Source organism: Conger conger, chromosome 4 (genome assembly GCF_963514075.1).
Source record: "Conger conger chromosome 4, fConCon1.1, whole genome shotgun sequence".
In the NCBI taxonomy this organism is placed as follows: domain Eukaryota; kingdom Metazoa; phylum Chordata; class Actinopteri; order Anguilliformes; family Congridae; genus Conger; species Conger conger.
In genome coordinates this window covers 16,179,290-16,196,885 of record NC_083763.1, presented here as the reverse complement: position 1 = coordinate 16,196,885, position 17,596 = coordinate 16,179,290, and the positions used below count along the sequence as shown (strand labels likewise).

Sequence of the window (17,596 nt, the reverse complement as noted above, 5' to 3'; positions counted from 1 at the left end):
ATAGAGCTCTACTTTATTCTTGCATTTATGTAGCAATCTCAGGCTGAATGGCCCCAGGAGATGCAGGTGCTAAATACTAATATGTGCTTAGCAGGTTCCCTTATCAGAGGGGGTTCTGTGATCTTTTGTGGGTCTCAAAGTTTAGAAATATACCTCTCTCTGGTAGATTTCCAGTTGCTTATATAGGATAACATATAAATCAGCCACCTCCCCCTGCTATCGTTTGGATGAGAGACATAGTCTTGCGTCAGTTATCACTCCACATGAATGATAAAATACTGTAACATATACATCTCCTAAGGTTATACAGACACATATAAAGCACACTGTTTTATTTTTTTATCAGTAACGTATAAAAAATGTCAAAGTAAAATAGTCATAACAGATCATTGTTTTCTACTGTCACTGACAAAGTTACAGTTTCACGCAGAAGTATTTTCTGATATTGCGCAAACTTGCCTGCTACACTTTGACCTATAATAATTTAAAAATTGAGTGCTAGAGCATGAACAAAAATGAGTCTGAATTAGTCATTTTTAAAGGAATGTATCACATACTGTATTTTAGCTTCAAATGGTGCCCCAAAGCACAAAGAATATCCATTTAAGTATGTCAGACTGACCTGACTGATATGTGCTTTTATGTCTTATGTCATCTTTCATGTCGCAAGCTTTCTCAATTTCAATATGCCATAAATATGTCATATCTTGAGTTGAATTTTCAATTCTTTCCTTTTCCTCCATGGTTACACAGAGACGTCTCCATCATTGCACAGCTGAAATGGCTGCTCTGTATAACATTCAATTAGCCTTTGTAGGAAAGATCTGTACCATGGTAGCCTTCAGCACAGTCATAAATTGAGGTGATATTGGTCGCTAATGGTATCTAGAGAAAAATCAGTTTAATTGTATGCAATTTTTATTTGCAGCTGTAGGCTGAATTTGCTGGTAATATTAGGCATAATATTGGGTAGCTAGCCAGGCAGCTAGCTACACGACAGTCGAGAGTAGGTCAATGCGCATACACTGATTGAGCTTCAGTAAAACACAGTAACAGACATCTTAGATAAACATTTAAGATCATGAAATCCTGTATATTATTTTTTTATTCAAAGGGAAGCAGGGCCATCAAATTATACATGGAAGCTGTTGCTTGCCTGACCTTGATGCACATGGATGCAGCTGATTAAGCCAATGCTTTTTGTGCACAACTACTGCTGAGTTAGGTATTGCACTTATTACTGTCCATGAGGAAAATGCCTGACTTTTGATCTAACACGTTACCTGGCCTCTAGGTGCCTTGTGAAATATACCAGATGAAATAGTTTACAATGCCTGCAAAATTCCTGTGCTTCACCTCGGTTGATTCCATGACTAGTGTTCAACTGAAGTCATTACCTGGCTATTGAAGTGAATGAACATTTCATATTAAAGATTTCCGAATGGTCTATGTATATTCTTTGTGGGTGTTTTTACCTTATGATTGATGTTGAATAAACTGTAGAAATGTAATATGATTGAAATAACCAATAAAAATGTTCAAAACAAGTAAACATTTTTAATGAAATGCCCTGTTTCCTTTTTTTTTTACATTTTTATTTCCAGTAATTAAATGGTTCATGCTACCTATTTGTACATGCAAATCAGATTAGTGTTACTATTTAGGAAGGAAATACATATGCATGTACATTTGTTTTCTAGCTGGCAGCGTAAGGAACACTACTTTAATGGTAAATGGCTAGCAGTGTCCGTAATGGCACTGTAATTTCCACCAATATTAATGAAAGAAATCTGCACATCAAAGAAAGACCACTTGGACAGGTTTGACAAGGGCCCATGGCACAAAAGCATTTTTAATCATAAATATATTAAGTATGCTCCAGTTATACCTCTGGGTTTAAGTGCAAATCTGTAGATTAATAGTGCAATTAGTGGAATGAATATATTATTACCACCTGAGATTCAAGGTACTGCATTGAATGACCTGAGGGGGCCCTTTCTTTGCCAGAGCAGCAGATTTCTGGCAAAAACCAAGCGGCCATAGTAGAAATCATCTGTAATCTTTAGTAATTTAGATTTTTCTGTAGCCTAATTTGGTTGTTTCGAAGTTCTGAAGTGATGCATTTGTTCTGAGAGTTTCAGTCTTTTAGTGATCAGCTATTAGTAATTATTTCTGAAATGTAGGGCTTGAGAAATTGGATCTAAACATAGACAGTCATTTCTGAATAATTTTATACACTTTGTGTTCAGAAAGTGTGGCTTCCCCCGAAGGGGACATTAGCCCAGATTTGAAAATATCTTCTTTGGCTTGGGGAGAAGCAGTGAATCAGTGTCTGGTCTCGGTAGTAGGATGGCAGAAGGGTTCATGTCAGGGTTTTGGAGGTTGCATCTGTTGTGTCTGCTACTGTGACTCGTGTAAAAACTAAACAAAATAAATCTTAACTAAATATGTTACAATGGGATAATAATAAGTTAGCAAAAACCCAAAAATCACACGTTTCTCTTTATGACTCATTTTCTTCTACGTGCCAGATCACTGCACATCAGTCGAGGAAGCAGAAGCGACGTGCAGCTGAATGTTTGGAGTGTTTCCATAAAAAGTGGTGCACTGCCTATCTGTCAGAAGAAAAACTCATTTCAGAAGCCTCTTTTAATTAGGGGGACATGAAGAAGTATGAGCAATATGAAGTCTGCTACTGAGAAGGCTGCTCACTGCAATCCTTTAAATTTGTTCTTCCGTATTTCTTTAATCTAGTGATAAGCTTTATATAGTACTCCTGTGCTTTGTGAAAGCACACCTGAGAACCCAGGCAAGGATTATGCTTGTGAGAAGCTGATTATATGTCTTTTTATTCATATCCATGTCTGTGCTTTTTTTTCTCTCACTCTTTATCTCAGGGAGTACTCCTAGAATTTACCTCTGTCTCCACCTAAACTTGACACCATTCACAGCCCCAATAATCTCTTTAAAATTGCCAGAGTCTGATTTATTAGTAAAAATGACAAATAAGAGAGCTGCTATAATAGTACATATCTAGCTTGAGGTAACTTTTTCTGTGAAATGATTTCACAAGCTGAAGCTAAACTAGCGCTGTCTATGCTAAATCACAGTGCTTTATCATGAAAGATGTGCTCCTGTGAAGTAATGACTTCATAAAAAGATAATTGTGTTACCTCCTTTATCTACTTACATTAAAAAGGTATTTGTTATGAAATTACAAATATGAATAAAATATATTATTGTTATTGCATTCCTGGGACACAAATATCCATTTAAACTAATCCAGTTGTTGCTTGTGTGATCCACAAATACCTTGAAGTCAAAAATGACCATTGATAAATGTGGTAGTTTTTAACTATTTTTGTGGCTATGTTTTTCATTTTACCACTAGGTTTCCTCTTTGAATTTCACGGTCTCTCATGCTATATATATATAGCACATCCTTATCTTGCAGAAAGTGGATTCTCTATCCTGGCAGCACTGTTTCCTGGGCTGGCAGGCTGCCATGCAAAGAGTGCCAGTGGAGGCACTGTCATTGACACAAGGGTGTCAATAGCACTGACAGTTACTAGGGTCGGATAATGCTGTTGTTAAGCGGCACAGTGTATCTGCTTTGACAGGCCAAACTCTTGCTGCTTACAAGGACGTTGTGAAGACCGCTCATCTTCTTCAGGGGAGTTTGATGTGGCCGGGCCCTCCTGCCTCGCCTGTCCCCCGATGTGTGCGCTCTGCTTGACAGAAAGGGGCCACATCATACAGCAGCTCGACTAGCTCCTCTCCCCCGACGGGTGAAAAGAAACGTTTAAGTGGGTGTTTGTTGGTGGGTGAAAGCTGTCATCGTGGCTTTGAGGGTTTGTGTGAGGCAGAACATACGGTAAGCTACTGTTGTGCTATTTTAGTGGTAGTGCCAGCGTCCTCTTGGTCTCCTCATTCAGTCACTGGAGCTGCTCGGATAATACAGTCGGTTGGAGCGCGTCGCGTTTTCTCGGCTTTTCCCCATATCGAGATTTTCAGTGAGGCCTCACTCATTTCTAATTCAGCCCAGTACATATTATGCACAGAAATAAAAAACACACATATGATCTGCTAAGTTGCCGTGCCCTTTGAGCAATTCAATGATCCAGAAATTTTCAGCCGGTGACCAAACCTAGATTCAGTGCGAGCAGGGCAAACCGTTTTCAGCTCTTGGATGGCTGCAAGTGCAGTGAATGACAGGAAAAAGGAGAACAACAGCCTCTCCAGTGAAGGAATGGAGATTATGCGGTGGGTTAACCTGGTCGACCGCTGGCTCTGTTTGTTGTCCAAGTGTCAGTGTAAATAATCAGCAATGCAAATAAGAAGACGTCTGAGCTGAGCAAACCTGCCCGTTGTTAATTATTCATGAGGCCGTTTTGGTTTGAACACATGAATTGCTTGCTGCTCCGAGTGATGCTGATTTCCAGGGAGGCCAATTAGCACATCAAAGGTGACAACACAAGCTCGAGTGGCTACTAGTGGGGCGGGTGGAGCACAGAGTAGGGGCACAAGGGGTTGTGGGATTGGAGACAGGCTGCGGTGTTTCAGAAGAGAGATTAGCCCAACACTCTGCGCCTGTGTCAAAAGCGGAACGCAGGGAATTCAGCTGAAGAGCTTGCAGCAGGGGACTCCGCTGATGCCTCATTAATTAGTTGGGAAATTACAGGAATGACAGGTGCAAAGAACAATGGCCACCACACTTCCTGTTCAAAAAAGGGAGGATTTACATTATCATTTGGTTTAGTAGAAGGCTAGTTTTAAAGATATATGACCTTGTAATGTACATTACGAAATATGAATTTATTAATTATTTGAATTTTTGTCTTCATTTTTCATTGCATAATAATAACATTGTATTGGAACTGTATATTATTAATTTGCAATTGTATTTTCATGCTCGCAAAATCACTTGAACATAACTTTAGAGTAAACTTTGACTGTTCTCTGTGTAGCTGCACTCTGCATAGTTATAACGACTGCTTTGACTTTTACTGATTTACTTAACATTCATATCCACTCTCAAGCATTACAAGGATTCATTGTAATACAGTACATGGGCAGTGCTGGGTACTGTCAGGACTGATAGCCACCTTAGCGGACATGTAAAATTGCAGTCATGTTCATACTTAGAATTACACAGAGGAATGGCACACTTATTCATTGAATTGGAGTATTTGAGCCAATTATATTTAGTGTCAAGGTTTTTTCATTGGACCTCTCAACTCAGCCATTCATTTGACTTTTTAATCACGCTCCCTTTTTTACTCTTTTACTTCCAATTTTTTTCTTTCTTCCCCAATTTGAAATGCTTAATCAGGGTTTTTACTGGCTGAAAATAGGGTTTAGGTGGTGACATTGTGTGTCAAAGACTGTGGTCGGTCCAACTTGACTGCCACTGTCAACTCAATGCATTGTTTCCCTATATTTAGCTACATTTAGAATGTAAAGTTCTGGGAAGTCTTCAAGAGACCAGCACATTGGACTGAGATGTAGGCTATTAAATTAAATAAAAAAGAATTAATATTTAAAAATTAATATTACCATTTTTTACACATAAGTGCTAGAATTGTGGGGTGGGGTGGGGGTGTCTCTGTCTACTCTGTCTCTTCTTTTTTCTTTTATGCAACTAAATGATTTTACTGTAGTTACTGTAATTTAGCACAGAGACCGAGCGGGGGGCCGTAACAGCGTGTCTACCATTGTCGGGGAAGTGAGATTGAGTGAAATATGTTTATGTTCTGAATCTAGCAGTTTTAATAACAGCTGACACCCTCGTTTAACGTTCGGTGCTCTCAATAGAAAAAAGTAATAAAAAAAGAAAGAAGGGACCCAGTTTTATGTAGTGAGGAAAGGGGCTGAACACCCTCTTTTCTGCAGGCCCATGCATACTTAATGAATGGCTGGGGAGGATGGTTGAACTGATTGAAAAGTGAAAGCAGTAGTGTTCTAGAACCATGACTGAATTTTGAAATAGAAAATGCCAAAAAAAGAACTATTCTTCAAAGGGTTATAGTTGCTTCATGTTGCTGGAAGCCTCTTTCTAATGAGACCAAACATGAATACATTAGGAGGTAATCCAGCTCAGCTATTGAATACCTCTACAAAAATGGACGTTTACTTCTGCTTCTAACAACAGCGGTGACAAATAATGGCTAAATCCAGCCAGTGGTAATCTCCACTTCAGGCAAAATATTTTCCATGTAACAAAGCCAAATCCCACTTGAAACTGGAACAGCTTCTATAAATCTAAAATTCGAACGGCCATGACTCACAACCATAACCAAGACTGCATTGAAACTTAAATTCAACAAGGAATCCTTGTGGCATTCTGTGGCCAGACTGTCTCTGACCCCCAATGGTTCTGCTGTGTGTTTTCAGAAAGTAATACAGCTTTATATGAGAGAAGGCTTCATTGATACTCCAGGTTTCTGTACAGACATACAACCTGCTGTGTGACTTTACTTTTAGTTGCCAAAGACATTCTGTTGTTTGCAATTGGGGTGGCGAGAGTTGCTATATCATATAATATTGTCTCTCTCTCTAAGGCGATAATCGAAAATCTAGATATCCAACACCAAGTTAACTGAAAATCTCCCTTCTTGGGTAATGCTATGGTAAAACGATGTGCTGTACAGTCAGTTGTGCAGTTGACACTGGCAAGAACTTGATTCTGGTCTGTGTGGTGCATCACTGCACTGAAGTAGTTCTTTGACTGGATATGCCATCTAAGAGCCCACGTATTAACCAATCGGCAGTCGATGAAGGTATGGGTAAAATCATGTCTGGTGACCTCACTACACTCTGTAATGCATGATGGTGTGATGTAACTGTACAAGGCTCATGTTCCAACAGATGGCGGTAACAGAAAATTGATTTGCCCTTATAGCAGTAGCAAACCTATGATTGAGTATTACCTGAGCATAACCGCCAGATCACCTTCAATGAAATCCAGATGGCAAATTGAGTGATGGAGGTCCCATCACCATTAATGTCACACCTGTATGAGGCCAGAATTCCTCCCAGTGGTTATTGATGAATTGCCCATGATAATGAATGTGTGCCCAAAATGACATGAAAGGAACTACAAATGGCCCGTCGGTTGCACATTTGTTACAGTGAATTCACAAAGCACTGTGCTTTCATGGGATACGTAAGCCACAGGGCTACTGCAGTAGTTATGGCTTGATAATCAGGGCCCAAAAAGCATGGTTATTGCAGCTCTGTTTTTCCATGTTTTTCCAACTTGTGTTTTCTCTGAATACTAAGCCATACGGTCCCAAATGGCTTGTGTGTGTCTGACTAGTGCAGTCATTAACAGCTCCTGTTTACAGAAGGCAGCCCTGCTAAGACTCAGCTGCCTCCTTAGAGAATGATGGGTTTGAGATACTGTCCTTGGGACCTGGAGGAACCACAATGGCTACAAGACAAGCTCGCGTACTTTGAACATTCCTGCATTTGTCTTTCATGCCTTGCCAAATTTAATTTTTTCTTCTCTCTCTCTTTCTTTCTCTGTGTTGCTTTGTTTTGCAGCACTCAAAGGGAGTGATTGGGATGCTGTGTCAGGGCTAGAGCAAGCAGTGGGACTGATTCACAGTCGGCAGGAGAGCCCTTCTAAATGAGCCTGTGTGCGCTACTGGACCTGCTTTGAAAAGGAATAAGGACTTAATAGGATGTCAACAGAGGCGGAACTCCAGCCGGCTGTGAGACCCAGCGTGAGAAAGGAATCCAAGAAGAAAGGTAGGAGCATGGGGTCTCTGATTACACTGTCTCTACGGCCACTAGCACACTCTCTCTCCGTCTCTTCCCCACACACACTCACTGCACACGCACACACACTCACATACACAGACAAAAATAGATATGTGTTAACACCGCAACCACAGAGATACAGGTAGGTCTTGTAGAACGGACCTTTGACACTAGCATATAAAGCCTATTTTTCTGCTGCATAAAGTTATCAGTGCTATGTGGCTGTGTGTTTAGTGGGATTACTGAAACTGCTGCAATTTCTTTCTGTGAAGTAATCAGTGTTAATTAATTGCCAGATATTTTCTGACCTCTACTGCTCCAGTCATCACTGGTATAGCTTGCAATTTCACAGTAATTCAGGAAGACTTGCATGAACCTGGCAGCATGAAATTTGAAAATGACATTTCACTCAGTTTTTGACTTCCTTCTTCATTGAATATTACACATGTTATCCAGCTCTACAGTAATTATATGTGGAGTTGCTTTGATAGAACAGTGGAAGTGAGCGCAGTGAAAAATCTCCCATCTTGTCGTACAGCTTCGCAGACAGGCTTCCAAGTAGCACATCATTTAAAATGTGGAGCAGTTCAGTCTGGAAGAAGTAGATGTCTAAATGAATGTGTCTTGAACCATAGGTATGAAGGATGTTGTCTTGTTGTACTGTAAAGTTTATTTGAACAACATCCTATAATAAAGTTGGGTAAATAAGAATAATAAGAGTAATTCACTGGCAGAAAGGCTAAGTTTGGCTGTTTCTGTCAGCTTGGCCTAGCTTCTCCCATCTTAGCACTAAACTGATGCTAATTGTCTTAGACGGTTTGACATCATTTGTATTTGTCTACTTCTTAATGCTCTGTTTTGATTCTGTCATATTTGACCTTATTTTTGAGAATTTTTCAGGCAAAGAGTTTTCCAGGTCATAGTTTCACCTGTACCAGTCCCAACATTGCTGCCAGCAGATTTATGAAGAGTTTTATTATGAAGAGTTCTCATGCGGTGTTTTTACAGAAGCAAAATTTGGTTTGACGGGAATATTTGCTTCCTGGAATTTTATTAAATGGAGTTCTCAATCACCTGACCAGTCAGCACTGCTTGTTCCTCTGCCTTCCTGAACACAGTTATAGAGAATCTTACATTCTAGAGAATCTGAATTGTATCCAGTTGATAAATTGTATGAATCTGAATCCCATTCTAGGGGGCAAATGGTACAGGGGTAAAATAGTACAAGGATGGACAGGAACAGACCCTATTTGTTTTTGTCGTCACCTGTTGCTGTTCTTGAAAGCACTCCACTTTGTAATACTCACCGGCTTCCCAGTCATTCGCACTTCACCATAACATGCCTTCATTGAGGCTTCAGCTCTATTGACTCTATAGTTCTATAGCCTACACTGCAGCTGACAAAAAAAACGAGTGCAAAAAGCACTTTACAGTGACGGAAAAAGGAAAAGGTGCCGTCCTTTTATCTTTGCCTCTGTCAGAACACTTCCATTAACTACATCGTGCTAGGTGCTGTAGAAGGACACATGAAACAAAGTAAGGAACAAACTGTTTACCTTTTCTCTGTTCTCTGAAAGAAATCTTTAGATATGTGAATATTACTGTCACCATCACTGTTGGCGGATTTGAAAGCATAATGAGGAACGGCGAGTGTGATGGAAAGTTCCAGGCTAATACAAAGCTGCTGGGCGGGTGACTCATGGGCGCCATTGTGTTCAGAAAGTGGAGTGTTTGCGTGGGAGTGGCGCGGCCGTGGCTAGGAGAGGGAGACGTTTCCCATCTGAGGGGGAGGTGTTAATCAATGGGCTCCTGATTGCGGTGTTTTTTTTTGTATCGCAGCGCCGTTGCTGTGCTGTTTGACAATGCGCAGTCACAACAGCTGTTCTCCTTCCTGAGTCACGATCCTTCCAGTTTAACACGTCGGCACACTGTCACTCCCGCATTGTGGCGCTGCCTAATTAGCAATGCCTCAGACCTAATCTTCAAGGTGTTTGCACAGAACGGCATCCGTCATTTACGGGACCTGTTACTAATGATGTCCCGGTGTCCCTGTGGATATCCTTACACGGCACCTGTTGTAAAGTCTCGGCCAGAGACTCCGGGGATGCTCGGTGCAACATTATCTACTTGCTTGGCAAACGTCCTCGTGGAGGGTAGCCCGTGCCGTGCTCATTACCCCCCTTAAACAGCTGGAAATTTGCCGAGGTAATTAAGGTTAAGTACCGCACTCAGGGGGTTCAGCAGAGACGGGGCCCCGCCCAGGTTCCAAACCCACAACCCTGCGGTCACATGTTTATCCTGCCTCCTCTCCGTGTGCGTCCTGCGCTGCCGATGGTGCCGTAACAGGGGTTTAAACATCACACCAAATCAATTGTAGTAATTAATAAACGCTTTATGGGTGAATTTCCCAATGGCCTGCTGAGGAGGAATAATGAGAGAGCTGTATTCAAACTGTATCTGTTCAGAGTGGGATGGACACACATGGGGCCGTTCGTAATGAAAATGAATGTCATTAAGGCGCATTAAAATGGAAAGGAGCCTAATGCAGCCGAGGCTCTTTGAGAAGCGTCCTGACTAATGACGCTGACGTTCGGTGAGAGCCGTCCAACCTGCCCTTTCTTAAAACCCGGCGTTAACGGCTCTGAATGTTTCTTCTTTAACTCAGGCCTTCATTACCGACGTTTTGCACTGACTGCAGGAAGCAGCCGGCCCTCTTCGATGGGGAGGGGCGGTTGCGCGTCGAGTGTTTTCGGCCTTCGCGGTCACGGAAGCACCAAACCTCTTGGTACCATAGAAACAGGCGTGGGAGGGCAGTGAGTCACGGCGCGACCCAGAAGTTAATTTGCAGGCTGAACCTTTCAGCAGGAGTCCTGGCACTCTGAAGCAGCGTGTGTGTGATTGGCCCATTCATTCCTCAGCAGATATGGAGCAGGGCAGTGTGCCAGCGGTGCGGGGAGGGACCCCAGCTGCATAGAGACGCGCCCAGCGCTTTATCACCGGCGCAACGACTATCGATGGTCAACGCCGCTCGTTTCTGAGCAACCAACTTCACAGCGTCATTTATACCGCAGTCTGGAACTGCAACACACCTTCTGCTGTTCTCTTTGATATATCTTACTTTGAAGATACAAGAAATATCTTACATCTAGTTCCTTTGCTTTTCTTTTTTTGTAGAATTGTTTCCTTCCACCGTGATGTTTCTTTTTTTTTTACACAATCCATTACGGCTAATTGAAACGCTTTCTTGTAGGCGGGTGGGTTTGCGGTGTCAAAACAAAGCGATTCTCCTTTTAGGTGAGGGAGAGAGAGGGAGGAAGAGGGGGAGGAGGAGTGGTAGAAGCGGAGCACTGCGTCCCCTCCGTCTGCACTAATGAACAGCAGTAACGTTGTAATGTGCCAGGTCAGGAGGCTTCACTACAGACCGCTCCACGTGAAATTGAAATGGGATTGAATCACAGCTGTAGGGGCTGGGGCTTGTCACTGACTCACCGGGCTCTCTACTTGGCTATGATTAACATCACTCCCATAGTAAATCTGGATTATTGGAGGAGGGGGGAAGTAAAGCTTTCAGTCCTTGATATTGCCTCTCCTGTTAGCCTCTGATTCTCAGACAAATTGCATGGCTTGAGGAAGTGACTATTAAATAGAGTCGGGTTTAATGAAAAAAAGTCTTCCCCATCAAATCATGTTGAATTACAATGCAGTTGCATATCTGGTCATGTCATTTAGCATAATTGGATGTGGATGTTACAGGGGCTTTTTGTTGTATTCCTATTTTTCCAAAGAGACTATTTAGATTAATGTGAATATGGAAATATTCTGGTCACAAGTATCACATGAAAGATGTTCACCATATTACTTTTGTAAATTAAGGATATTGTTATAGATATCAAAGGACATTGTGACTAGTACTATACAAATCTGTCTTGTAATTATCTATGTAAAAAATATGTGTTCAGAAATGCTTGAACTGATTTGCACTTTTAACACAGGAAACCTTTCAGCCAAATTGGCTCATGTACAGTATGGGATGGCAAATCAGATCTAAACTAAAACTTATAGAGTATGCAGAAAATAATATACATCTGAAACTGAGCCATGCTGAACAGAGTAGGTTCTGAAAGGCAGGGAACAGCAAATGTACCTCTACCAAGCAGTGAATGTCTGCCAGAAGCATTTGCTTTTATTTGTAGGCAAAACACCCTCAAAGACATATTTCTATTTTTTCCTGTCTGTTTTGCTTTTAAAGTTGCATTACATGATTTTAGTGCATAAAAAACATATTCTATAATGCATGTTTAGTGAAAATTACAGATAATGTTTAAAAGTTGGAGAAACATATTTTGGGTAGAACCTGAGCTACAGTATACTCCACGCCTCTTTTAAAGAACATTGACTGAAAAAGTCAAGGTCGATATTTTTAATCTATTAATCTATTGTTTGTTTCTATTTGGCAAGTCCCAAAATATTAGGAATCAATACTGTTCACATTATTCGATAAAGTTGCATCTGTTAATGCATAGGAGTAATGCAAACAAGTTCAAGTTTATTGTCATTCTTCTCATTACATTCAAGCAAAACTTACTTTATCAGGTCCTCTTTCTCAGACCGTTTTCTTGTGGAAAAACATTGATGAAATAAAATACTGCACAGGAAGTTGCTCATAACACGTACGTGTCTGTTAAGTATGTTATGGTTTTATACTTGTTTGCAAAATTCAAAAATATTTTTTACAAAAATAATTGCTAGCACAGGCAGCATTTACCTGCTGAAATCTTCTAGTTTTCCTCAAAATTGACAGGCTTGTGTAATGAATAGACTTAAGAACAATGGATTTTCAGTTATGAATTAGTATTCTTATGTCTCATGAATGAATCATGTTGTATTCACCGTGAGGACGTCTGCATTGCATCACATGATGAAGATAAAGTGAATCTGAATGAAGTAATCTTATTACAGAGTGGGGATTGATTACTTTTTTTCATTATATGGGCAAACCAAGCCGTCTGGAGGAGGGTGGATGGTTGCTGTTTTGTTTTATATCTTATTGACATCAAAGGGGGATTTCATGGAAACAAAATTGGAAAAAGGAGGGTCAATGTCAGTCGTTTCACTGCGGGGGAGAGACTATAATGACCAGATTGAAGACTTCATAAATTTTGCTTAAAATGGCAAATTGTTTTATTGTGACATTACAATGTTTTTTTGTTCTCAAAAGCAGATTGTCTTCTAAGCTTTAATGGTGCTTTGTACATTATTGAAGTGCTCTTTGAACTGTAAGACCAGTTTATCATCTTGTCACATATACAACATACACAGTGGGCTCCAGAATTATTGGCACCCTTGATAAATATGCAGAAATGCATGTATACAAAATATTGGCACACCTGGTTTAATGCTTTTTGCAAACAGCCATTCCCATAATTTGTGATAAGGTTAGAGAACACATTTGGAGGGATTTTGTAGAACTTTTCAGAATCATTCATATCTTTGGGATACTCTTCAGTTCAGACCACAGGTTTTTTCATGTGATTCATGTCTGGAGACTGAGATGGCCATCGCAGAACATGATTGTTGTTTTTATTTAACCAGTCATTGTCCTGCAGGATAATCTACCTACAACCAAGCTTACCAGCAGTCGCAACCTGATTTTCTGCCAAGATTTCCAAGTACTTTGTTGAATTAATTGTGCCCCTGGACCACTGGCAGCAAAATACCTCCAAAACATCAATTTTGGCTTTTCCCATGCTGATGGTTGACCAAGGTGTTTTTCATGCTTGTTACCTCATTTTCATACGCTAGTGAAAGTGTTGTAATGACACATTATTGTTCCTATAGACTGAGATTAACTAAATTAGGTAAAATTGTATTGCCAATTTCACTCACTTGTTTATTTTGTTTACAATAATGGTTAGGGGTGCTTGGAAATAATCTTGCCAGCGCAGACAGTGGCCAGCATTTCAGAAGGGATTTTGTGGAGGCGTGACATATTTGACAAATTTAGCAATCATGAGGGTACATTTTTAAAAATCACATTTATTTTCTCAAAATATTTTTTAAATTACTTAAAAAGATTAGGCCAATCTATTACTGACACTTAAGCATGTTCAGAAAAATGAAATCACACACACATGCACGCACACACACATACACATGGACAGTAAAATAAAATTAAAATACATTTTCATATGCTCTTGAAGACAGAATATGTTATTACTATCTGGTCCACTTCCCCCTCCTTCCACCCAAGCTCATTCTCCACTCATAATTAAGCTCTCCAAGATTAATTATTATTTTTTATTTTCCGTTTAACTAGATATACTCATAATTCATTTTTTAGCATTTATTTGCAATGATTATTTTCAGAAAGGTGTCACAGTCGAACCCTGATGAATAGCATTTGGACAACATCAGGGAACGCCTAACCCTGTGCTGCCTTGAACAATTTTAATTACAAGCTTTAATGAACTATGAATGTTCACTTGATGCAAAAAAATAAAGAAATTTGGGATGAACTATCAATCACTTTTTATTACAGGATAACACAGTAATTTCATGCTAATCATACACATTTAAATATATAACTCATGTCAATAGCCTTTTCTCACAGGCACTTTCAAATACTATACCATTTTAGTGGTGCATGCTTCAATTGAATGAGAAGTTATGCAGTTTTAAAACAACCCAAGAATTAATTGGCTGAAATTACAAATGTTAGCCCTTTCATTCCTACTTATGATTTACAGTATGGTGTCAAAAAATGCCTCAGTCTTTGTAATTTATGTTGTAATATTTGTATATTACATTATATGTACATTTCATACATAATTAACTTTATCTTCAGGGAGTCACCAATTAATGATAGAAGTACTAAACATTTAACACAATATTTTATGTATGTATATCTCTTTGTTATATGTACTTTTCTCAATTATAAATTATAGTTTAGGTTTTTGATTGATTTCATTTGTTGCAACAACTACAGCCTATCATATTGCATAACGTAAAATAAACCTTTGTGTTCCTTTTTGGAGGTCTGAGGGACATTTTATTATAATATAGGAAACAATGCTAGGGATGAGCCTTGTCCAAAGAGTTTAGCCTGCAGCATAAAAGTGAAATGTGCCCATTTCATGGTCTTAGTTGAGTGATACATTTAAAAAAAAAACATTATGATGAAAAGATTTAATTCTGTAATGATAGTAACATCAAACAGGAATTCCCACTGATATTTGAAAACAGTAAGAATTAATCCTATATGATGTGGTCAAGAAGCCATTACTCATAAGGTGAGTCTATTAATTGTACAGGGTTTTTACCTCAGAAGCTAATAACCAAAGAAGGTTTAAAAAGCTCATAAAATATTTTTTCCCCTTAAACCTAGTGAGGGGAAAGTAATTTAATGCATTGTGAGATTAGTCTATCTCATTTTTATGTCCTGTCTATAATACTAATAGCTGAGCTGTAAAATCTGAAATTCTGTACTTTGTGGAGTTCTTTGTTATTAACTGATTGCCAATTCTATTAATAGGGCCATGAAAGGCAGGCATAGAGGATCCTTCTCAATGCTCTTAGGCGCTGAATTCTCTGCTGCGTTTGCCTTCATCAGTTCCTCAGGCTCCTCCACGAGCCTCTTTCATGCTCTAACATGCATCCCCGGCCCCTCTGTAAAGTGTTTTAGCTCCAGCCCAACGACTTAAGGAGAGCCCATTTTTGAGCAGAACTTAAGCTTCTTAGTGCTGCGAGTCTGTCCAGAGGAGTTTATTTGTGGAAAAACACAGCGTTTCTGGGGAGATGTGCGGCGGAGTCGGAGGGAGATGGGACAGGAAGTAGGCCATGGGCATCACAGTACTGGGGTTCTGGGGCCTGGAAAGGGTACCGCAGTCTCCATGGTGGGCATCGTCCACAGTGGGGATGATGAGATTCAGATGCAGGAAGGAGTAATATTCTTCTATGTGGCACAGCAAAGATCTAATCATTGATTCTCCTTTCATTAATTTCTCCTGACACCCAAATCCCAATAAATGCAGCGGAAGATTTAGCTTGGCTGTGGGCTACTCTTTGAGGGGCCTTTCAGACAAGTGTGGGTGATGTAAGATTGTGCAATAAGAGTTGTCACACCAGAGATGCATTTTATTAGCATGTCCTTTCCCGTAAGATGATGTGGAACTTGTTTATGTATATTAGCTTGAATATTAATACATAAAAATGACGTATGAAATTATTGATAGAGTTCAGCCCCACATGTACACACGTACAGAGAAAGCCAACCAGTTTGAAATCGCACAGTATTCCACAAAGAAACCCAGAAAAATCAACTCAGTGGTCCAGGTTAAATTATCCCTCTTTCCCCTCAGCTGCAGGAGAATTGGGTAAAGTGTAGTCTTCAAGCTCAGCCAATCTGCCGTTCTACCATGTCTACAGGCAGAGTTCAGATTTGATGTCCTACAAATAATACAGCAAACCAACCTGCACACGGTACATGCATATTAACATGATTTTGGGAAACATTCCGGAAAGAGTACAAATGATAGGCTTCAGTTTGTTTCATTACATGTGAACTTCCAGACTTGTCGCCATTGTAGTGAGAGTGGTAAAGCAGTCTTTTTAGCGTCTAATATATTCTGACACATTATGTCTGATGCCTTAGAGGTGGACTGACACGGGAGAATAGACTGTTTTTGGTCGCTGGACTTAATGGGTAATCCTCCAGTTACAGTATATTGTAGAGGTTTTTCTTGTGGCCTGCATTTTGTATGCTCCTGCTTGAATCTGTATGAGCTGTTTTTGTCGATTGTAATGTGCTTTAAGAATATATTTTTCAAAGCCAGTCATGAGACGCACCACTAATGGTAAAGGAGCATAGACATACATTTTCTCTTTCCCTTTGTATGCTCTGTGGTTTATCCCACTTTGCGGAGTGAAGAGATCAGGGAGAAATGTGGTTGTTACCCATCTGAGACACCTGGACAGCACACAGGAGCTCACCCCAGAAATATTTACTGCACGTTTTAAAGAAGCATTAAAAGACTACTGCATTATGCAGAGTAATACCTTTTTGTGTGACTTGTTTACAGCCTGCATTCTGCTCATATGCAGTCTGCACTTCTATATCCGGACATATCAGGGAAAACAGCAGATTTCAGATTACGTGTAATCCAGATATTACATTTCCAACAAATAAACATTCATGCAGTAACATAAGAAGTAAGATTTCACTGAAATAAGTGACATCACTTAATCTCCTCATTGTACTGTTTGTAACCTGCAGTCCAGAGATAACCAAGCCAAACCCACGATAAGGCAAAACATTCAGAAAATCTGCGATACCACATGTGTAATGTATGGCAGATACTAAGGACATTGCATAACAATCCCACATTGTCATTTTTGAGAAATGGGAACTTCATTTTGTCTTACAAACCATCGAGCTGAGAAGTAGCCTCACATCGGAAAATGTTGCAGAGTGTATGTTGAGGGATTTTCAAATCTCTCGTGATTCAGTAATCTTGTGAGATTCAGTGATCGCAGACAGACAGTACACATAATTATGCAAACGCTGTGGCGATACATCTTGTTACTATTAACATAACTTGCCTAGCTGGGCTGCACAAGAGAGACGTCTACAGTATAGGCACAACCAGAGGTGTGAAGTCTCAGCCAGCTGATTTCTCTAACTAGTTCTACCTCCTGTCTGAAGAATTGTGCTATTTAGCAAATACAGCTGATTGGAACAAAATACTGAGGAGGACTTTTACCTTCTCAACTCTGATTTTCCACTGCTGGACATTACACTTAGCGGGCTGAAAACAAATTATCCTAACCCCCTTAT

At 40.0% G+C, this 17,596-nt stretch overlaps 1 protein-coding gene across 6 annotated transcripts in view; it reads left to right on the top strand.

Moving 5' to 3' along the window:
• dab1a (DAB adaptor protein 1a) overlaps positions 1-17,596 on the top strand; it is a 132,676-nt gene that overhangs the window by 47,163 nt on the left and 67,917 nt on the right. For all 6 annotated transcript variants that reach the window (XM_061240683.1, XM_061240686.1, XM_061240684.1 and 3 more), the window contains exon 2: positions 7,546-7,752. In XM_061240683.1, coding sequence (XP_061096667.1) covers positions 7,686-7,752 — 67 coding nt within the window. In that variant the 5' untranslated portion in view covers positions 7,546-7,685. The remainder of the gene's footprint in view (positions 1-7,545; positions 7,753-17,596) is intronic.